This window comes from Felis catus, chromosome B3, assembly GCF_018350175.1.
Source record: "Felis catus isolate Fca126 chromosome B3, F.catus_Fca126_mat1.0, whole genome shotgun sequence".
In the NCBI taxonomy this organism is placed as follows: domain Eukaryota; kingdom Metazoa; phylum Chordata; class Mammalia; order Carnivora; family Felidae; genus Felis; species Felis catus.
In genome coordinates, this window is record NC_058373.1 from 90,317,963 (window position 1) to 90,342,975 (window position 25,013).

At 32.6% G+C, this 25,013-nt stretch overlaps 1 protein-coding gene across 4 annotated transcripts in view; it reads left to right on the forward strand.

The window, feature by feature from the left end:
* Positions 1–7,008, forward strand: part of LRFN5 (leucine rich repeat and fibronectin type III domain containing 5) — a 249,620-nt gene extending 242,612 nt beyond the window's left edge. For all 4 annotated transcript variants that reach the window (XM_045059863.1, XM_023255665.2, XM_023255667.2 and 1 more), the window contains 2 exons: positions 425–468; positions 6,618–7,008. In XM_045059863.1, coding sequence (XP_044915798.1) covers positions 425–468; positions 6,618–6,635 — 62 coding nt within the window. In that variant the 3' untranslated portion in view covers positions 6,636–7,008. The remainder of the gene's footprint in view (positions 1–424; positions 469–6,617) is intronic.
* Positions 7,009–25,013: the final 18,005 nt, after the last annotated feature.

Below are 25,013 nucleotides of genomic sequence, written 5' to 3' on the forward strand. Positions count from 1 at the left end.
TGATTATTTAATAGTCTGCATGTTGAACATGGTGAAGCTATGTTTCCTATTTTGGATTCTCTTCCTTGGTGTATCTTTTATTATTAATCATATGCAACTCTAGCTGAAATGTTAACTTTGAGTAGGGAAAATTGAGTAGAAGCCTGATTCTCTTCCTGAACTCTTTCTGGAAAGTTGCATTACATAATTTCTCACTTTAGCAACTAGAACAATATTTTTAAATTTCTACGTATATATCAGGAAGTAGTCATAGACAATTATAAAGTCAATTGCAATTAGTCCAAGAACTGGTAAGTTAAAAAAAATTAGATAAATCTTTATTAAGAGAAATCTTACCAAGATTTCAGTAAGAAGAGTTTTAGGGTCTGTTTCTTAAAACATGAATTTGTGTATTTGTTTATGACACTGAAAATTTTATTCCCAGATGCTTTGCTGACTAATGTTGACCAGATTGTCCAGGAAACACAGGTGAGATTTTTGTTACCTGTCTCATAATTCAGCACTTAAGTGGGTATATTCTGTTATAAATAAAATTTTAAATGTTTTTTTGCAAGTTTATGTAACTCCTTGAAATTTTCCATTAGAACTTACTCAATGCTCAATGATACAAAGTAAAATTCAGTTTGGTTAAATAGATTTCCAGTTATTAAACTTCAACATATTTCTGGTTAACTGAACATTTCTGATTCATACTGTAAGAATAAAGGGAATACTAATGTGACTTTGGAGTCACTCTTGTAGTTAGTTATCCATGATATAATGTGCATTTTTACAAATATTTCCCAGTGTGAAGATAGTAACTTATTAAGAATGTATTAACTCCTATCTTTGACCCCCATATCCTAATTGGAGCTGAAATGATACATTATACCTTACTGACAGTGGATGAACACAACTGTTTCAGGGTTATCTAAAATGAATGAAGCCACTATAAAATGGAGCAAAAGGCTACATATGAAATATTCATGGTATTTCTTTTGTCAGCAACTGATTACTCTTCTGTTTTTTTTTCCATTTGTTTGTGTGTTTGGTTTTTTGTTTTTTGTTTTTTTTTTTCCTTTTTGGAAGTTTCAAATGAGTATTTGATTCCTGCATTTTAATTGGATCAGAATGTGTGCTTCCAGAGTGGAATAGCACTTTAACAATCTGTTCACACAGCTGGAAGCATCAGCCATTTGCTTAAGTTTTGGCACAGAAAAAATATTCTGCTTTTAAAAGTTCTAAAAAAGGCCACTGATTTATTTTCTAGTAGTAAAAATAGGGCCTTGTTTTTGTTTTTTTTTTAACATTTTGCATTTAAAAAAGAATAACTTGGGCAATCATTCAGGGTTTCCCCTAATGAATTCGACTCCCAAATCAAACACTTTTTCCTGCATCATCCCTTTAGTGAGTTCAGGATCCCATTCCCAGGTTGCAAAAAATAAACAGATGACACTGGAAACGATCAATAGCAGAGTGTGTGGCACATACTCTGAGTTCTATGTTGTGTCCTCAGCTGACCTGCGTTAAGGTGCGTTGTATCATCAGCACCCAGCAGTTTGCTTTCTCATTCTGAAACTCTCTCCCTCTCTTTCTGCCTCCTTTCCTCACCACCCCTCTCCTCCTCTACCCCTGCCTCTGGCTTCCAAAACTTCATTTATCATGTAACTTTGGACATCTAGCTGTTTTGAAAGAGAATATCTTTAGAAAGGAATTAGAAAGTAGATGGTTAATCTATCAGAAGCACAATCCAGAAGGGTGCTGAATGTTATATAAAGATTGGAAGAGTCATTTTTCAATTATGAATTAATTTCCCAAATGTTTACATTTCACAGGACATATTACATAGTATTGTGTTTATTTATTTCACTATGTTATTAGAAGTCAAATTTGGATGAAAGTAATTTCCTCGGGAGTTTGCATATTTCTCTAGATAGTACAGGTTTTACCAATGAGATAAGTAGGTAAAATTTCCAATAATGACTTTCTTTGTCCTAGTTAGTATGAATTATAAAAACATTCAAAAATCTAGAAAAAATGTAAAAGTAAATACATATCTGTTAAACCTACCATACCATTATCTAGTATATAATCTTTCAGTGCTTTGTCATTTCTTCGTGAACTGAATTCATGTGTACATGTGTGTGGCATGTATTAGATTTATATAATGAATGTGTATATGTGGAATATGTCACTCTTTAAAAAAATATTCTGAGTCTTTCTTTAGTTCCCTTTATGAAACAAACTGTCCTAGAAACTTTTTTTCCGCTTTGGCTATTTTTTTTTTTCCTATAAGCGTTACCAAGAAAAACAAATCCACAGGCAAAGAATAATTTTAACAGAATTTACTGGCAATACATTATTCACTCATAAAAAAAAAAAGAGAAAAGAAAAGAAAACTCCTTGCTACATTTCTGTTATCAGATTGAAATCACTGTGAGACTGCAGTGTAACTAGTCTTGGTACTTACATGGTAAATGATTTCTGCCATAGCCAGCCTATCATTTCTGTAACTGTCAGCGCATCCAGTGAAGCTCCTTCAAGGAGACTGACCTGTGAGCTTAGTCTGCTCATGGTCTTTCTTGGCTTTCAGCAATAGCTCACCCTGGGTGGGTGGAGTGAGGTAGAGCTGGCAGAGATGTCTGGTGCTCACAGCTTCCCAGCTCTTTTTTGGGGTGGTGGGGGGTGGGGAGGAAGAGAGATGAAGGGATATAAATTTTTATTTTAAGTTTATATTTCCTGCAGGATGGTAACAAATGCTGTTTACTACCCAAAGGCAAAATTTAAATTCAAATGCTACGTATGTATATATACAGTAAAAGTAAGCAAGAAACAAACAAAAAACACCCTAGAACACATTTTTTTTGTTTTAATATAACAAAAATGTTAACCATGGCAACCATATTAAATTAACTATACCACAGTCCCTCATAGAACATCAAACTCTAATAGGAAGGTACATGGATGACAGAAAAGTTTCATCTAGTCAGTGGTTTAGGTGTTCCGCATACTGACGTATCTGCTAAGATAATTTTTCCCCAAGGATGAAGAGTTAATACATGTATTTCATTTCCATTAGCAAGAATACACCCTATGCCAAATTTTCCCCTTAAGACCTTTACTGCATATGTATAGAAATAGAGTGAACTTGGAAAATATCTAGTATATGACATATGATCCTTCTATAATAAAATTTTAGGATTCTAATCACACTAAGACGAATTGACAGCAAAGGGAAGAGGAGTCATTGATAAAACTGGTGATAATTACATGTAAACTGGCACTCACATATAAAGTAATCTTGTGTTTGAAAAGATTGTTATACTTCAGATAAATAGAGTAAAACAATTGATATGCCATGTTTAGAAGTTAAAATAGGAACAATTGACTAGTTGCATTTATAATGAAAATGCCTTAAGTAAACTTTTCTTTAAAAGTATTTGGCAAATTCAGGGGCGCCTGGGTGGCGCAGTCGGTTAAGCATCCGACTTCAGCCAGGTCACGATCTCGCGGTCCGGGAGTTCGAGCCCCGCGTCGGGCTCTGGGCTGATGGCTCAGAGCCTGGAGCCTGTTTCCGATTCTGTGTCTCCCTTTCTCGCTGCCCCTGCCCCGTTCATGCTCTGTCTCTCTCTGTCCCAAAAATAAATAAACGTTGAAAAAAAAAAGTAAAAAAAAAAGTATTTGGCAAATTCAGACCAACAAAATATGTCCATTGTGTGTGTTTGTGTGTGTAAGTATGCACAAGAAATTCCCCTAATTCTGCAACTGCTTGCACCAGCCTTTAAGGTAATAGCTTCCTGATTCTAATTAATTTGACTTCTGATTATTCTGCTTAGTATCAATTAAGGTATTTAACCGATTTACACTTTATCATAAAATTCCTGCTACAGATGCAATAACCATGATAAGAGTTCAGTTCTTTTATGGAAAGTATTAAGATATAAATGAATAAAAGTTAGTGATGCTGATTGTAAAGAAACAGTGACATTTTAATACAGGGTTAGGAAAAAAATATGAAATAAGAGCAAAACAGCAAAGCAAATGTATATTTATGATCCAGATATCTTTCCAATGTTATTTCCCAGTAAAAATGACCAATATAAAATATTTGGTTCTGTAACTTTTCTTTCCTATGATATTCCCTTCAAATGAAATTTTTAAAAATAAGAATGATAGAACAGGCACATATGCGCATATGTAGAAACCATTTAACTATTTTTATAATAATTAAAGTATACTTTTGACATTAATTTGAATGTTACAGTATATAAGAAAAAAATAGAACCTTAATGTCAATAATGACTTCTAGAAATAGTTTCCTTCTTGGTTAGATATCCTAACTATACAAGATAAAAATCATTCATAGTTCTTAATTGCATTCTGAATAAGGGTAGTAACAGTATTTTCCCACAATACATTCAAATCAGGACATTTTTTCTTCTCCTAATATTGGGGTAGCTTTAATTTCCTCTTTTCTTTCTAGTACTGTTAATAAGACTATCTGTCCATAATATTTTGCATGATGTCATTTCACTGTTAAATAACGACCATTACCAAAACATCCTGAGCCTATCTCAAATTCATTGTTGTTAGTTCTTGTAAAATTTTAACATAATTATTATAGTCTATTTTGCTTTTTTTCCCTTTGTGATGCTCTTGTAATTTGGTGCTCATATTTAGATCTTTATGGAATCATTGTAAGAGTTTGCCTATTGATAAGTAAAAAGTGTTATTTTTAATATCCTACATATATAAGTTTTTATTCAGTTTCATATTATGTCATCATTTCAATAATGGTAGTAACTTCAGGGTAAGCAAATTCAGACCATAGTTTCCAAAACTGCTAATTGTCTAATATTTGAAATGAACAGCTTTTATAAAAGCCGTAATTTCGTAGTTTGTTAGTAATGTTTTATGTAATTTGGAAGTGAATCAAAAACTCTTTAAAATATGTAAGCTTATACAATCATTAACTTGATATTAACATAGATTCTTTATTCTGGAAGGGTTTATTATTTCTAAAATCAAACTAGTTATACTGCCCACTATTTTTCTTCTAAGTGTATTGTGTGGTTTTTATATTACTACTTCTGCGAACTTTGGTACGGTACAAATACATCTTTTTACTCTCAAAAGGGACATATGATTGGAAATACAATCAGAAATAAATTCTCGTAATCCAATTTCACCAAAATAAGCAAGCTATACTGTGAACCCAATAGATATGAATTTAGATATAATCCCATTGTAATTTAAAGTGATTTTGGAATGTTTTTCTTAGAACATTCCAGATAAACAATGATATCTATATTTCAGTAGTTTCCAAGGTAATTATTTTTTATAAATAGGTTTTACATCTATTACCTACTAACAGTGTTCAAACGTTGTGTAAATCTTTTGTTAAATAATTTTCAAAAATTATTGTTTATACCAAAAATAACTTCAACTCTGTAGATGAAATATTTTTCCTTTTTTTAAAAAATGTTTTATTTTTAAGTAATCTCTATACCTAATGTGGGGCTTGAACACACAACCTCGAGATTAAGAGTCATACACTGTACCAACTCTGCCAGCTAGGCACCCCCAGATGAAATATTTTCTTAAATAAAACATCTCTACAGTATTTTCCTACCTTTATCACATCAAGTGTGTTCTACTCCAAATATGTTCTACATCAGCATTTTGATATACAATATGCTTCTATATTTCATGATTCATTTGTCCCATGCATTTTATAACCCGCAACTTGTAAACATGTAGTTGTTTTTGAATGCGAGGAGAAAATTACATCTATTTCATATTTATGAAATTATATATTTCTCAAAAATTCTTTTTCATCTCCATCAAAGAATTTATAGGCATGTCTTAAATCTATGATACTGAGAACCCACATTAGAGGACACAATTTTACTGTTTGATATTTAAATATTTTTTATATTGTTTTACTCAAAATTATATTAACTATGGATTGTCTTTCGTGTGCATTATTGTCATTTTACATATTTATTTGTTCTGTGGGTGAGGAACTAATTTATGAAGAGGAATAATAGTCTTCACTGACATTTCATGTATAATTAAATTTTATAAAATTTCAATATGATACAAAACCCTCAACAGACTATACTTAAAAAGTAGAGATCACTTAGGTTTTATGTGTGATGAACAAATGTGATCTAATATGCTTATAGTTTTAAAGCCAGTATGATTATTTATCAAAATTTAAGTGGTATGCACTAATGAATACAATTATTATTTTTTCTTAATTGAGAATATAGATGTGAAAAACATAGTAAGGGAAAATGACTTCCCACAATTTGCCTTTGACTTGCATAACTATTTAGGCTTAATACATTTAGATTTCTTTTTTAAATGAGACTCTTTTATATACACCAATTTGAAATTACCAAATAACATTTTAAGAGCTGATGTGCGTGTCTAGATAGTTTTTAGGGGTGTATCTTGTATTTTATGGCAAAAAACTCCTGCCTAGGTACTTATAGTTCAGTAACTTCTAAATTGCCAGCACAATGATCTTATTACCTGTGTATTTTCTCTTTGTTTCTTTTTCTTTCTCTTTCTTTCTTTCTTTCTTTCTTTCTTTCTTTCTTTCTTTCTTTCTTTCTTTCTTTTTATTTTAGAGGCTGGAGTTAATCTGAAGAGCACTACTTCTTTCTCTCCTGAAAAAAGTTGCCACTGATATTTTTACTGGATAAAATTTAAACATGTTTCAATTCACAAAGGCCAATTGTTGAACTGGTGTCCTAGAAGAAATTGTTCACAGGAGCCGAAGCAGAAGTCTCTGATGCTGGTGGAACTGGCTCTATCAGACCATGGTTCATCCTCTTTTAAAGCCAATTTTTTTTTTCTTCTGGCCTACAAGTATTTTCTTTTTTTTAAAGAAGGAAAGAGAAAAGCCTACACTGGCATCGAGTTCTGTATCAATCCATGTTACATTGCCATCCATGATTTAAGACTGTAGAATCTTGAATAATCTATATCACTTTAACAAATAAATGTTTTACTATGACAGAATTTGTACAGTGCCTGATTTGTGGAAATATCAGTTGCTTCAAGTATGAATGGTGAAATGATGACTGTAAGAACTAATAATACTATTTTACATTTATGTAATGCAAAACCTTAAGGAATCACAATTGCTTTATAATACTGGAACTATTTCTGCCGTGACTGAAGCTCACCCACGTCTGTGGGAGAGCAGTACAGCTATTTAAAAAGCTTTACAGCAGTTTTATGCTTCAGTGTAAGACAGTGATGAGGGATCTCTTCTCCTAGTGGAACTTCAGAAAGCATCAAGGTAGGCATGTATGGTAATTAATCCAAATTGATGCATTGCTCTTCTGGAGAGCCAGGGCAAAGAATTTTAATAATTTTAGGCCTTATGTTTCATGGTAAGTGCCCATTTCTCCAATTTTGCACAATTGCAAATACAGAAAATTAAGAGGTAAAGTAAATAAAGGGTAGATAAAGAAGAACAGACATCTGATTTAACACCAGCATAAATAAGAGGAAGACATTTCCGTGGCCAATAAATGTTAATACAATCTTATTTAAGCAGTATCCAAGCCTAGCATTTAAGGGCCATCCCTGGTAACAAGGCAGGCCTGAGCTCAAACTCTACATCTGAGCAAATTTGGCCAGTCACCTACCTTTTCGTGTTCTCACAGAAGAAATATTGTAAAATTTGAAAACGTATATAAACTTATCCCTGTATTTGTTAAGCAATAAGTTCAATTAAAAACTAGTATTAGCATTGCCATTAGCCATTGAATTCAGATTCTCTAAAATACTAGATTTTATTTCTGTTCCTTTACAATTTTATTAGTTGTCAATCATCAAAAGCAATATGTAGTTTAAATTTTTTAAAAAGCCAGAAAACTGTCTTTTAAGAAATGTAGATTATCTCTTAGCCCTTCCACATCTCTTAGACTGTTAAAAATATCCAACCATCCAAAGAGAGGTTACAGATTATTAGCCTTTAAATGGCACTTGAAATCTGCTCAGAGCCTAACTACACTAAACAATCTAAAGAGGTGCGCACATACACTCACTCCAGACACACCCAATGCATGCTTGAAACAGAAGTAACAAGTTGAAATGACTCTGGGCAAATGGTTCATTCTCTCTGTTTCCTGGCAACTCTAATTCTCTGAGCAATTCTGTTCATGTGTGTGTACATGTATATATGCATGGATAAACGTTTATGGTGACAAAAAACACAAAATGAACACTAAGCATCTGCAAATCTATTCCTGATATATACAACTTTTCTCCTCAAATATAAAGCTTCAGGAACACAAATGGCTTTCCTGGATCTCAGTGCAGAGTTCAACTTTTTAAGGTCTTTCTCAGGAAAACCTGCTAACTTTTCTTCAAGGATGTTCTCCTGTTTATCTTTGAATTTCTCCTGCTGTCTGGGACTGATTCTTTCCTATTTTGACATTTTTCTTGATGATAATGTAGCCTGACCTCTTCACTTCTTTAGGACGTTCACACTATTGTGTTCCAAAGAACATGAGTTTTAGTGTGTTAGAAATAAAATTACATTTAATCATTTTAAGTCTTCATCTTGCATCCCCTACACCTGAACTAAAACTTCCATTTATGCAAACATTCAAACAACATTAATCAGGCCCTCATATTGTACATATTTTCTCTTTTTGAAATGTTGTTTGTAAGGAAGACAGGCCCAGGTCTCTGATTCTGTAAGTATGCAATACTCAATTGTTTATGGGCAGATATTTACTTCTTATACAATGAGACTCAGAGAACACAAATGCACACTCTTAATAGGAATAATGATCACAAGTTAAAGTTTTGCAAAAAAGCAACAAAATAATATTTTGAGGACAAGTAGGAATAATTTCTTTAGCTGAGCTTATAATGTCACAAGGGTAATTTAATGGGTGGTAAAAAGTCTCACCTAAAGTTATTGAATATGCATTGGAAACCATTTCTATTTTCCTGTTATTCTACATTCCTGAGTAATACTGGAAGTAACCCAGCTGCTATAAATATGTATTGTATTAACATGAATATTTGAAGTTCACCTTATGAAATAGGTTATACTTAATATAAACCACATCAAAAGTACAAGAAAATGAAACAAAATAATTTTGAATGCATCATCAGTAGAGTTTGTGAGACATGAAAATGGCCTGAAAACCATAGTTTACATTTTGAAATTCTACAGTCATGGTTTTTGAAATCCATGATTTGTAGAACCAGAGTTTAGTAATAAAGCATCATTGTTGGTGTTGAAAGGAAAACTCAAATAATTTTACTTTTCCGCTTTATTTGTGATTTAGTAGCTTTAAATTTAGTTTTACAACTTTTTGTTGTCCAATTATGTAAAAACCCCATTTCATATATATATAGAATATTTTGTGACAGATTCTTGGTTTGTTTTGTCCAAAATATATTAAGATTATTTCTACTTTTATGCTGCTTTCTATAAATTAGGAATCTATTCCTTTTTTTATTTCCAAAATATACTTATACTGACATCTCATAGATCTACTCAGCAAATGGGGCGTGTGTGTGTGTGTGTGTGTGTGTGTGTGTGTCAAGGCATATGCAATTATTTAAAAATACAAGTGATACAGAATATATTATGTACAACCAAAGTAAAAGTCCCTAACTCATGATTGCTTTATTTGATATACAAGTATAATATATAAGGAAACTACATTAGATTTTTTATAAAAGCGTTTTTTTATTGTGGAAAATATATATGACATAAAATTTGATATTTTAGCCACTTTAAGTGTATGATTCAATGGCATTAATTACATTCGCAATGTTGTACAATCATCACCAGTATTTTAAAAACATTCTTATCAGCCCATACACAGAATCTGCAGCCATTAAGCAATAATATCCATTCTCCTTCTTTCAGTCTCTGGTAAACTCTAATCAACTTTCTCTATGAATTTGCCTATTCTAGATATTTTATGCCAGTTGGATCATCAATTGTTCTTTTTGTCTGGCTTATTCCATTTACCGTAGTGTTTCCAAGATTCATCCATGTTGAAGATATATCATCAGAACTTTTTATGGCTGATAATATTCCAGGAATATATGTAGCATATTTTGTTTATCCATTCATCTTTTGATGGACACTGTGTTGTTCCCATCTTATGGGCACTGTGAATCATGCTAAAATGAACATTGGTATTCAACTACATATTTAGGTGTCAGTTTTCAATTATTTTAATTGAATTGCTGGGTCATAAAATAATTTTATGTTACAATTTTACCTTTTGAAGAACTGTCAGGCTGTTTTCCACTGTGGCTACACCATTTTACATTCATTCCAGTAATGTGCATTTGTTCCAATTTCCCCATATTTATAATTTTCAATTTTTAGTCATCCCAGTGGTGTGGATTATCTCATTGTGATATTGAATTGCATTTCCCTAATCAATAATGATATTGAACTTCTTTTCATGTGCTTGACCATTTGCATATCTTCTCTGGAGAAATGTCAACTCAAGTTCTTTGCCCATTCTTAATCTATATTGTTGTTATGGAGTTGAAGGCATTCTTTATATCTTCTGGATACTAAACCCTTCTCAGATATATTATTTGCAACTACTGTTTTCCATTCCGGGTTTTTAGCTTTCTTGGTATTATATCCTTTGATGAACAAAAACATTTAATTTTTATGAACTCCTGTTCTGTATTTTTATCTGTCATTGTGCTTTTTTGCTGTCGTATCTAATAATTCTTTGACTAACCCAAGGTCATCAAAATTTATCTCTATGTATTTCCCTAAGAGCTTTATGTTTTTACCTCTTATATTTAGATTATTGATCCATTTTGAATAAGTTTTTGTGTATGTTTTGAGGTAAAGCCCTGATATTATTCTGTTGGTTGTGGAAATCCAGTTAGTTGTCCCAGCAACATCTGTCCCAGAAAAAGTATTTTTTCCCTATTGAATGGATTTGGCAGGCCGGTCAAAAATCAGTTGACCAGAGATGTATTTATTTCTAGAGTCTATACTCTATCCCTTAGGTATATATGTTTGTTTTTATGTCAGTACTCATAATATTTTGATCACTGTAGCTTTGTAGGCTTTGAAACCAGAAGTATGAGTTCTGCAACTTTGTTCTTTTTCAAAATGGTTTGGCTACTCTGGGCTACCTGCAGTCCAAATGAATTGTAGGATTGGCTTTTCCTTTTCTGCAAAGCAGCAGTTAGAATTTTGATAGGAATTCCAATGAACCTATAGATCATCTGGGAAATACTGATATCATAACAATAATTGAATTTTTCAATCCATGAACATGGCATGTCTTTCCATTTACTTGTGGCTTTTTTAATTTCTCTCAACAATGTTTTATAGTATACAGTGCACAAGTCTTTCATCTCCTTAAATAAGTATTTTATTCTTTTCATGTTCTTGTAAGTGGAATTGCTTTTTAACTTCTTTTGTGGATTCTTCATTGTGTATATTAAAAAATAACTAATTTCTGGGTGTTAATCTTGTACCCGGCAACTTGTTTGAATTTGTTAACTCTAGTAGTTTTCTTATGAATTCTTTGGGTTGTCTATATATAGAATCATAACATATATGAATAGAGATAGTTTACTTTTTCCTTTCCTATTTTAGTTTTCTTGTCATTTCTTTTCTTTTTTCTTCTTTGTCTAATTGCTCTTGCTACAAATACAGTACAAAATTGAAGAGCACTGGTGAAAACAGACATCCTTGTCTTACGTTTTATTTTAAAGGAAAATTTTCAATCTTTCAAGATGAGTATGATGTAGACTGTGGGTTTTTAAAACTGGGCTTTATTTTGTTGAGGAAGTTCCCTTCTGTTCCTAGTTTCCTGGTGTTTTCATGATGAAAGGGTGTTAAGTTTTTTTTCAAATGATTTTTGGTGTCATTGTCTTGTGTTTAGTTTTAACTTCATCTTATTAATGTGGTATATTACATTGGTTTTCTTATCTTTAACCCTTAGCATCTCTAGGATAAATTCCACATGGTCATGATATATAAACCTTTTAATATGCTGTTGTATTTGTTTTGCTAGTATTTGTTAAGGATTTTTGCATCTCTATACACTATGGATGTTGGTGTGTAGTTTTATTTCCTTATGATGTCTTTATCTGATGTTAGTATCAGGTAACGCTGGCCTCTCAGAATGAGTTAGGAAGTGTTTCCTCCTCTTCTATTTTCTGGAAAAGTTTGAAAAGAATTGGTGTAAATTCTTCTTTTACTGTTTCACAGAATTTGCTAGTGAAACCATCTGGTCCTAGAGTATCTTTGTTGGAAGATTTTGGATTATTGATTTAATTTTTTATTATAGGTATGTTGAGATTTTCTATTTACTCTTGAGTCAGTTTGGATAATTTATGTATTTCTAGGAGCTTGTCACTTTCATCTAAGCTATCTAATTTGCTGATGTACAATTTTTCCTAGTACTCACCTATAATTCTTTTTGTTTCTGCAAGGTCACTTTTCTCCAATTTTGAAAGTGGCTTATTGAAGTCTCCAAGTATTACTGTAGTACTATTTATCTTTTCAATTCTCTCCAGTGTTGCTTCATATATTTTAAGCCACTGTTTGCTAGTATGTATAAATTACAATTGTTATACTCTCTTGATAATATGATTGGTTTTGGAATGTTCTTCAGTGTCATCAATCTGATTATCATAATTGTTTTTTTTAATTTTTTAATGTTTATTTATTTTGAGAGAGAGACAGAGACAGAGTGTGAGTGGGGGAGGGACAGAAAGAGAAGGACACAGAATCTGAAGTGGGCTTTAGGCTCTGAGCTGTCAGCACAAGCCTGATGCGAGGCTTGAACCCACAAACTGTGAGATCATGACCTGAGCTGAAGTCAGACTCTCAACCGACTGAGCCACTCAGGTGCCCTGATTATCCTAATTGTTAACTAAATGAATTTATTCTGAGTACACTAAGTTCATTGTCACATCTATTTCACTTGTTCTCAACCCCAAGTATAATTGGTTTCTTTGTTATATCATATACTAACCCTCATCTTTCATTTCTGTCCTAATTGAAATCCAGTTTTAAGACTTAACACTCATCTCAAACCTCAGTCTTATTAACTAGCATGCCAGTCTCTTTGTCAATAATGTATACCAACATCTTGGAGACTGCCCCCACAATCATCATTCTCAAATGCCAGCAAAGATCTTTCTCTACATATACATTAGTGAAATGGGTCATTAACAAACTAATTTGTCTTTATGATTTGAATACTGACATAAAAATTAAGAGAACACAAAAAAGTATATAATGCTTTCCAAAAAGAATGCATAATTTATCTATGCTCATAAATCATTCACAATCTTTAGTAGCACAACATTGTGAATACCTGTAAAAACCAACAATAAGTACTCTAAATATATTACTGTAGCACAAATGCCCATCAGTGGAATTCATGAAGTCTTTTGAAATAGTTTTTTAAGCTGTCTTCTTGTTGTCTTTATAAAGAAAAGGAGGGTCAGGGATACCTATTCAGATAGGGCATAACATATTACATGACCCCTAGGAAGTATGAGATGTGCAAATGTCTAGAATAAGAAAATAATAAAGTGGGTCTGACTTTCCAACCCGAACTAATAAAATTGGTCCATTAAGAGTCATAGGTTTCATATTTAACAATTTAGATATAAAAGTTTAATTGAATGTGATTGGAAACTTTTTATTTGAATGAGTTTCTGAGGGGAGTGGTTTAGAGAATGTTCACAGGAAATCTCTAATTGCTGGAAAGACTATTTTATTTCTAAGGGAAGATTTCAAAGTCTTTATCAAACTTGTTCAATTCTGCAACCATTTATTCAGCATTTAATTTGTCCTGTGTCTGGTACTATCCACTGGGGATAAAGAAATAAATGACTCAAATATTCATATTTAGGTGGAAAGTAAATATATAGATGTGTTGTTTAGTCTATTCAAGCTGCTCTAACAAAATACCACACACTGGGTAGCTTATACGTGGCGGAAATTTATTGCTCACAGTTCTGAATTTAGTTGCATCCTGATAAAGTCCCTCTTCCTGATTCTTAGCTTGTGCCTTGTTGCTGTGTCCTCCCATGGTGGAAGGAGCTAGGAATTTCTCTGAAGTCTCTTTTATAAGGCACTAATCCAATCAAGGGTGTTCTACCTTCCTGATCTAAGCACTACCCAAAGGCCTACCAATTCCTAATACTATTATCTTGGGTATTAAGATTGCAACATATTAATTGGGTGTGGGGAGAAACACCAACAGTAAGACATATGCTTACATAAGAAGTGACATTATTAGGGATTTAGAACCACAACTGTATGGAAGCAGAGTACAAACCAATCCAATGACCCTCTGAGCAAAAGAGGTAAAAAATAGCTCATCCTACTGGTGCTACTTAAAATGAATAAAATTGTTCTCAAAAGAAACTTCACAGGTCACAAGGGAGTGGCATGATACAGTCAAAATGCTGATGGAAAAAGTCTGCAGCCAAGAATATTCTACCCAGCAAGGCTATCATTCAGAATAGAAGGAGAGACAGAGTTTCCCAGACGAAAACTAAAGCAGTTCATGACCACTAAAATGAGTAAGATTGAATAATGTCCCCAAATCAAAATTCTGTTTATGGAACCACAAGACTTTCTGATCCTTTTTGAAACCACCCTCAGTACTTTACTACATCAACTCAAACTATCTTTACCAAGCCCTGAACTTCATGTCCTCTTGTGTTATTTATTAGAAATGTGTACCTTCCTCTTTAGACTTGAAAATCTTTTGATTAGGTATTACATCCTATTTAATTTTGGATCTCTTAAGATGCTCAGTAGAGTACTTTGAATATACAAGACAAATCCTATATGTTTGCTATATAAATATATTGCAATAGTGCTACATACAGAAAGAACTGAAAAATGACAAATTTGGAGTCAGCTGTAAGAATGGGGAAGAGTCGATGATGAGATTAGGGTGATAGCTAAGAAAGAAATTGCAACAATATACAAAAATGCCAAAAGAATCTTCATTCATTCATTACATAAGCATGTTATTTTTATTAACAAATATTTGTTATAATTTTGTGCTTCTTAATCTTTTAAGTGATCAAGATAGAGTAGACAATAAGTGACATTTGAATATCTATATGTTATATCAAATTAATTTAATAAATATCATAGGAAATTTTGTTCTTGGGCTAAGACAGCTTATATTTATAGGAGTGGATAGATGCATCAACAGCAAGTTCTAAAACAAGACATACTATATGAACAATAAGCATAAAAGACACACTGTGAAAAACAAAGATAAATAAATGATTACAAAGAATTGTGTGGTTCTGAGTTTGGGATCTCATAGTATGGTGATTAATGTTGAGGGTAATAGAAAAGGTGAGTGATATAAAGTGTAATTTCCACTTTCTTAATGTGTGTGATATTGTGATTTATATTAAGAAATATGTATTTGCTCTTTGTCTTAGCACAGAGCTTCTAAAATTCTTAGAATTTCCCCAGTGATGAGACACATAAATGTGTCTTTTGTAATGTTAATGAGGTGACTTTTGTACCATATCTAAGGAAGGAGGCTGGTTGCCAGGAGATCCAACCATGTGATTAGAGGGTTGGAATTTTCAATTTCATCCACCCACCTTAACCCTTGTATCCCCACCTCTGGGCAGTGAAGAGGGGCTGGAGGTTTAATTAGTTCCAGTACCAATGATTTAATCAATCATGGCTCTGTAACAGTCTTCATAAAAACCCAAAAAGATTGAGTTCAGAGTGTCTAGGTTGGTGAACACATGATGATTTGGGGAGAGTGGTATGCTGAGAAAGGCATGGAAACTCTGTGTCCTTTCCCCATATCTTGCCCTATGAATTTCTTCCATCTGGATGTTTTTGGGTTACATCCTTTTATAGTAAAGGGGTAGTCTAATGAGTAAAATGATTCCCTCAGGTATGTGAGCTGCTTTAGTGAATTAATTAAACCCAAGGAGGGGGTCATGGGAACCTCTGATCTACAACAGGCCCATCAAAAGTACAGGTAATAACCTAGGCTTGGGATTGGCATCCTGAGGTGGAGGGAATTATTGGAACCTCCAACCTGTAGCCAGGAGGTCAGAAGCACAGGTGACATTCTGGGATTGTGACTGGTGTCTACAGGGAGAAACAATCTTAGAGGACTGAAACTTTAACCATGAAATCTGATGTTATCTTCAAGTAGATAGGCATTAAAATTGAATGGAGTTGTAGGGACACCCAGAAGGTGTCCAGATAATTGCTTGTTGCTATGGGAAAATTCTCCCATTGGAATTGGTAACCGGAACCTATTTTAAAATGTAGAATTTTGAATGATAATAATAGTAAAATTTGGAGCTTTGACACTGGGGATATGTAACTACATACGATATAAAATCAAATTTAAATTAATAGTCTTAGGTGCTTAACTATCCTTCTCTTGCTCTTCTCTAGAAAAAGAAACTTATTTTCTTTCCTGAAGTCACTGCAGTCTTCCCACAATATTTCTGTGTCATCCTCTTTATGATTAGTTTACCCAAATTACTTCCTAGATTTGCCTTTCAAAAACTGCTTAATGCTTCCCTATGGTGGCTCTCTTGACTGAACTAAAGGGTATGAGTCAAGTGAATTAAACCATACATCCTTGGCGACTGTGAATAGCTAAAATTGGCTGTATATATTTTCTAAATATTTCAATGCTTGGTGGGATTTTCATCGTGTTTTATTTATTTATTTATTCACTTATTTATTTATTTATTTATTTATGTTACTGTTTTTGTTACCATTAATTTGTGTTTTACTTTATTAAATTAGTAAATAAATAAATTGCCATTGTAAAAGGTAAATAAATCAAAGCTTATTTTACGTTAAATGTCTCAAGAATAGGAATTTTTGCCAATAATTTCATGCTGGTGTCCTTTTAATGCTCTACTATTTTTTTTCTATTAACTTACTGACAAATGCTTGAATAAATAGGAGTCAAGAACTAGAATGATAATTTTTTTAATTTTTATTTTTAAAACATAATTTCTAATAATATGGGAAATCAAAATTTGCAGTGATACTATATTTGGATGCAAATATAGTATCATTTATATCTCTGATATTGTAATCCAAAAACCCTTTTACTTGTTTACATGGTAAATGAAACCTGTAATAACTAAATACCAACACTCCAATCTTGTTTTGGGCAGATTATTTGAAACAATACAATTTGATCATTCTAAATTCCCATTCTATGGTCCAATTGCCCTATTACTTTCCCTACTCTCTTTTATTCAAGAATGAGTAACACAATGTAGACAAACCTTTTTTTCAAAAGAGTATCTTCAACATTTTTTAAGTGACTCTTGTCTCTACAACATTTCTCAAACTTTAGCAGACATCAGAATTATCTCAGAAATAAATCTATTTTGGGTTTTCACTGCCGCTTCAGATAATCTATGTGGGGGCAAAGTATCTCAATAATTTGCAACTTCCACCCATCATGTAAATCACAGTTTACTCTTCCATGCTAACTTATTGAAAAATTGGTCACAATTTTTAATTATATAAATGTAATATTCTAAAACTCCAAATGCCAAAAAAATATTAAATTATTTTCTTTCTACAGGTGCTTATTACAGTCCTTCCACCATTATTTTCAGCATTAGCTCACAAAAGAGGAATATGGACATAGGTAGCATTAAAGTTTTCCAAAGGAAAAAAAAAATATATATATATATATAAAGTTAGTCACTTTTATTGTACTCCTTAGAATTTCAAAGTTTCCTCAGATCTCAAAATGTGGCCAAAATTGTGATTAATATTAGTCTTTGACACAAAGCAGGAGAAGAGAACAAATCAACATTAGTAATTCTAAAAATATTTTAATGATAGTAATGGCATTTACTTCATTAAAATGGTCAAATTATTCTCATAATTTCTCTTAAATCAGTGAAGATATAAGATGTCTCTATGTCAATAGTAGTTCTATTATTATGTAACATTTTAATTCTCTGTATTTTTACAACCATAAAAGCTGCATCCAGTGGTTGTGTTTGAAAAGAGACATCTAGATAGTAAATCAACTAATTCTTTAATGCATCAAGTGTACTGTATTTATATATTTAATTAGCATCAAGGGTAATGTACACAGCAGATTTCTTTCCAGTCTTTGAAGTGAGAGGCAAGATAAAATACTGGATAATTAATCAATGTCCAGTTATTTTAGGTAAGTAAATAAGACAATTTTTATCTTTCCCCAAAATTCTGGATATTTAAATTCTAAGGAATATTTTTTTTGTACCATCACTGATTTTTTGCTTTTCATCTTTTTCACTTCTATTTTGCTTCTTTTCTATGGTGTAGGTTTTAATGTGATATTCAACAGCTCTAATTTTTACCCTAGGGTCTATAAAAGTATTGTTAAATTGTACTATTTACTCTGTGAATTATAATTCACATATTCAACTATATTCTTATATTTTCCCTCAAGATATTTGATGGTGGTATAATCACATGCAATTTGATTTTTTGTTTCTTCCCTAAGTTGGCTGCATTGTTTTTTCTTGGTGTTGATTGTAACTCTATTATTGCTAGAGTCCTTATAATTATTTTACTATGGGTAATAATTCTTCAATTCAACAATAACCAAAAAATTATGCATAAGAGAAAGTACTAAATGTACTAAATATAGTAGATGAAAAAATGCTGTTCATAAAGAAGGTCATGAAGCAAAGGTCATCAGGAAATAGTAAGTGAATGTAGAATTTCTTATTTACTGGATCTGGATTAGAACAGAATCCCTAAGTGGGGAAACAGGTAGGGGATCAGATTGATGAAGTTAAGTATATAAATTTAGAGACCAAGGGAGTGAGTGTGCACAGGAAGAGGAGGTATATTAAAGAAAATAATAGAAGACTGGGTCAATAGGATGGATTTGCTGATTTTATATGGAATCTCAGGGCAGGTGTAGAGGAGAAAATTGTCAAAAGTTCTTTAAAAAATTTTTTTTAATGTTTATTTATTTTTGAGACAGAGAAAGACAGAGCATGAATGGGGGAGGGTCAGAGAGAGATGGAGACACAGAATACAAAGCAGGCTCCAGTCTCTGAGCTGTCGGCACAGAGCCCAACACGGGGTTCAAACCCACAGACTGTGAGATCATGGGCTGAGCCGAAGTAAGAGGCTCAACCGACTTAGCCACCCAGGCGCCCTGAAAATTGTCAAAAGTTCTTAAAGGGTGGATTAATGAATAAGCAAAAGAGCATCATAATGAATTTATGGGATATACTTCTAGACCCAAGACATATTCAGTAAATAAGACATATAACATTGAGGTTTGATAAGATAGTCAATTTTTGTGTATTTCTTTTTTTTTTTAAGTTTTTACTTCATTTCCAGTTAATTAACATACATTGGCTTCAGGTATACAACACAATGACTCAACACCTCCATACATTACCCTGAACTCATCATAAGTGCACTTCTTAATACTTATTAACCATTCAATCCATCCCCCGATCCCTGCTCTCTGGCAACCATCAATTTGTTCTTTCTCTATAATTAAGGGTCTGTTTCTTGATTTGAAAAAAAAATGATAATTTTTGCCTTTGCTTGTTTTTTTTTTTACTTCTTAAATTCCACATATGAGTGAAATTTTATGGTATTTGTCTTCTCTAACATTATAGCATTATATTCTCTACTTTCATTAATGTCATTACAAATGACAAGATTTCATTCTTTTTTATGGCTGAATAATGTTCTCTTGTATATCTATACCACATTTTTATTCAGTCATCCATCGATGGACACTTAGGTGCTTCTGTATCTTGGCAATTGTAAATAATGCTGCTATCAACATCAGGGTGCGAGTATCTTTTGAAATAGTGTTCTCGTGTTCTATGGGTAAATAACTATAGTGCAATTGCTGGATCATAGGTAGTTCTATTTTCAACCTTCTGTGGAAACTCCATACTCTTTTCCACAGTGGCTACATCAGTTTGCATTCCCACCAACAGTGCATGAGTGTTTAGGATAGTCCATTTTGAATTGTCTAGAGACTAACCAGGTATGAAAGAACATAAAGAGATAGGTTTAATTTCCAAAGAGAATACTTTGATGTGGAGACAATAAGCAGAGGACATGTTAAAATTGAAATAGCAATGAACTTTGCATGTACCTCTGTGTCTTCTAGTTCTTTTCTCATGCCCAGTAAGACAGATAACAGTAGATATTTTCTACTTGTAAATTTTGTTTAATCTTACCCACATTTCCTTTCTTAAACCACCAAGTATGGTGGCCCAGAAGGAGGGAGATTAAAGTTAAGCTGAATCAAATGCTCTAATTTAAAAGCCCTCATGTAGTATTATCAGCCTATATTCAAAGCTAATTATATTTGGCTATTGGTTATTTGATTGATTTTTCTGGAGTATTAAAAAAATCACTTACATAGTGAGAATATAATTCAAGACTTCTGACTCTTGAGTGCAACCGCTAGAGCACATGCTGATGACCTTTTTATGGCACCAAAGAAATAATTTATAAAGTTTTAAAAACCATAATCTAGTATTTGGGGTTTAGAGCCAGGACACAAGTATATTAGAGAGGTAGCTATTTCATCCAACAAATATAAATTGATTTTAGTTGTAAGTGTGGTCTAATTCACTTAGCTTAAATTATTTAAGCATCGCTTATAAATGTACTCAGTACTAAATTACAGTTGAAACCTTTGTCTTCAAAAATAGAATATTTCATTATCTAAGAGATGGAAACCTCGGTTCACTATGAGAAGTTGACACAGCATGGTTTTCCCAGTTTGGTTGTAAAACTTTATTTAGCATGAGGAAGCTCACATATTTTACAGGGCAGATATTTAAAATTCTACAACCCTTAACATTAGAATTTTTTAATGTTTTATTTGCTTTATTTAGTACAATGATACATTTATATAGTGACTGAAACAGTATTTTGAGACTTATTCTCATTTGTACTCACAAGACTTGATAGAAATGTTGAGTAAGCAAGTTTATCTCAAATGTCTTTTCATCACCTTTGGATAATCCCTCAAATGCAACTGGGTAGAAAATCCATAAGGTTCTTGTCAATACTCTGTGGCAGCTCAAAAAATTCTTTATGACATGACATACGATGACCACACTCGAATTATTTCAAGTATGCAACTGGAACTGCATAGATTGAGGCTGTGTTTTTCATAACACTTTACATAAGATTGAGGCTATTTGAATTTTCTATCTCCAAGAATGGGGCTGGAGCTGATGGAGATCAAGCCGTCTTCTGTTGCCCCTGCTGTCTATTCAGAGGACTAATCCATTCAGAAGAGAGGGGATGGTGCTTGCACCAAGAAGTTTGCCTTTGGGATGGGAAAACCCCTGGAAAACTCAGTAAAATTTTAGTTAAACTTTCATGACATAGATTCAACACCACTTGTTTATAGATTAGATCCCAGTGGGGATTGAACTTAATGTATTCATTAGTCACCAAATATTAAGCAATCATCCCAGGTAAATAGCCGGTATGCAAATTTAGAAGTATTAAACTACTTATATTCCACAGAGAGAATGCATGGGGTAAGTAAACATGCATGTAAAGGACTCTTTCTGGACACTCTTAGAGAGTGTTTTCAGATTAAGTTTCAAATCAAAATCCAGAACAAAAAATCATACCATAAAAGTATCTGAGGGGTGCCCAGATATCTCAGTCTGTTGACTGTCCAACTCTTGATTGTGGCTCAGGTCATGATCTCAGCGTTGCTGTCAGCGCAGATCCTGCTTGGGCTTCTCCCTCTCTCTCTCTCTCTCTCTCTCTCTCTCTCTCTCTCTGTCTCTGCCCCACTCCTGCTTATACGCACATGCTCGAGCATGCTCTCTCTCTCTCTCTCTCTCTCTCTCTCTAGATAAATAAGCGTTAAAAATATGTATCTGAAAATGTTTTAAAGTTCAAAGCTGCTAACCTAAAAGCTAAGGGGAAAGGAAAATCTTAATGCTTAATTACTTATTTTTTTTTTTACTCTTAAAAAAGGCATTTATTTTCTCCCATTTGGAGATTTGTTTGGGATTTATTTGTCATTTATTTAGAGGGCTTGTGGTCACTACATTTTCAAAGAGGGCAGATAATTAACCAAATTAGATGAGAGTAATAATCCATATAAATGTGTGCATGACACAAGGCAGAAAGTCAACAAATATTTGTTAAATGAATAAGTAAAGTTAATATGAAGAAAAAATATTTTTCAGACATTCTAAAGTAAGCCATCAAATCCTATGGGAATAATATCATTTGTTTGTAAGGTTTTTTTTTAACCATCAAAATAATTTTTCTCCCTAAATACCTAATTTACCTTAATTGGGTGTTTGCCTAAAGATCAATCGGAAAAAAAATAAACTTATTGGGATACTATTAACAATTACATAACACAATGGGAAAATCTGATTTTATTTAAGGAAATTGATCAGGTTCTTGGTTGAATTAATTAGTTTAGGTATGCAATGAAACTTTTCATCTTTGTATTTATAAAATACAAATCTGCTTACTTGGTTATAATTTCACTTAATTATATTAAAACCCAGTGTAAATAGAAGAGTGTACTAACTTTATTTTTGAAGCACCAGCATCCTTTCTTCCTGCAGTTGGATTGTTATATTAACACTAATTTAAATCAGTCAAATAGATTTACTCTGAAAAATAAAAAGTAATCTATAACAGGCAAAGAAGGATATCACTCAAAGGTGAACACTATATTATCAAACCAAGACAGTACTGATATTTCTGGATGTAGGAAGAATCCTACCCTCTCTGTGTCTGCCTGGGGTCCTTGTTAACCTGTTGCACTTGAGAGCCACTCTCACCCTTCAGAACTACCAGGGCAATAGCCTAAGCACCACCCTAGTGCCCTGCCTCCCACTGGAAAGAAACCCATGGTAGCCCCTATAACCTCCAAACCAAGCCCGTTCTTCAGTTTTATCATCTCCTTTCCTGGTGCTGTAGCAGCATAGAATAAACTCTTCATTACCTTCATAAACTTATATATACATTATATACATATATATGAATGTATGTATATATATAATGTTTATTAATAATATCAACAAAGCACATTTTCCTTTTACTGTACATAATGTAACACCCTGTTTACTTCACTTCATAGATCAGTGTGAATCATACGTATTTCTGTTTTCATATTTTTCTGTTTTCTGTTACAGTACTCTTTGAAAATACAATATAAAATACTGCAGAATCAGTTTTAAAAAATGGACCATAATTAACAAATTATACCCTTATCTGTTGTATTCAGGTGTTTCCTCTCTGTTTTGTATAATATAAACACAACTATGAGGTATTCTTACGACTACTTCCGGCAGTCAGAGTATATTGCCATTTTGAAGATTCTTGATGCATAAGACAAAATAGCATTCAAAAGAGTTGGACTAAGTCGTCAGTACACCAACAGTGCCTGGAATTGTATTTCTTATGAAAACCTCATTAATGTGGGGAATTACCATTAAAAGAAAGTCTTTGGGGTGCCTGGGTGGTTCTTAACTTTGGCCCAGGCCATGATTTCAAGGCTCATGAGACTGAGCCTCTCTGGCCTGTCAGTGCGGAGCCTGCTTGGGATTTTCTCACTCTACCTCTGTCTCTGCCCCTCCCACCCTTGCACTCATTCTCTCTCTCTCTCTCTCTCTCAAAATAATTAAAATAAACATTTTTTTTAAAGAAAAGAAACTGTTTGATAGACCTCTATCCTTGAAAACATATTGTAATTATGTGGTAAATCCTCAAGTAATAAGGAATTTGGTCATTTTTACCTGTTTATTTGTCTATACATATTTCCAATTTTATTGGGACATATTTTTTTTTGCACTGATTTTAGGGACTTTAAGCATAATATCGGTAATTCATTGTCATGACCTATTTCTTAAGCTTGTCATTTGCCTTATACTTTCGTATGATAACTTGCAAATATTGGGGTTTTAATTTATATGTTGTTAAGTACATTAATTTCTATGGTTCTTTTTATGTTTAGAAAGCTCTTCACTATCTTGATAATAAATATTCATCAGTATTATAAATTGCTCTATTATTTAGAAATTTACTTTTCCTTTTAACTTTCTGTTCTGTCTGAAATATATATTGTTTTATGGTATATGCTGGACAAGTATATTTTTAATTTTTCAAATTTTGAAATTTCTCATTTACATGATTTGTTGAGTAATTCCTCCATTTTTCAGTGAGTTTCCCCCCCCCATTATGTTTCAGAAACCAAATACTTTACACTACATATTTAAATGCAAGTTTTTCTAGAACTCTTTATTTTATGCATTTGTTTGGTACAATTATCGTGTATTTTTCTTAATGAATCAATAAAAGAATTGAGGCAGAAATACAGCTTTATACATTCGAGCCTTCCAATATAGGAATACAATATGACTTCTTCAAGTCTTCTGTTTTGTCTTTGACTTAAGATTTATAATTTTTGTCCTGTGAGTCTATACATTTCTTATTCAATTTAGGAGTAACTTTCAAAAGTGAAAAGGATTTTTTGGTTGTTATTTTTCCATATTCTCTGTAACTTGACAGTTCAAATTAAACTGCACGGTAATTTCTGCAAGTGTCCCTTTCAATTGCATGACACTGAACGGTAGAGCGATATCACAGAGCTTTAAAGATATCTCTTCTCTGAAATTCAGCATATTTGCAAACACATGTCGTCACTCCTTACCTGTGTGATCTTGAGCAAGATACTTAAGCTCTTTTTACCTCTGCTTTCTCACTTATATCAGAATTACTAGCAGAAAAATTTCTTTAGGTGTCTGGTAAAATATAAGTCAGTAACACTCAAATGCTTTTAACATTGCCAAACAACTGGAAGCGGTCAATTGTAAATCTCTATTTTTTCTAGGTGCTCAAGTGTAGCAGCATATCTTACTACTAAAATATAATGAGAATATTGATATGATTGATAAGTTAGTATGGTGAAGAAAAGAAGCTGTAACACAGTCAATGTGTTTAGTCAGATTAATTAACTGAGTCA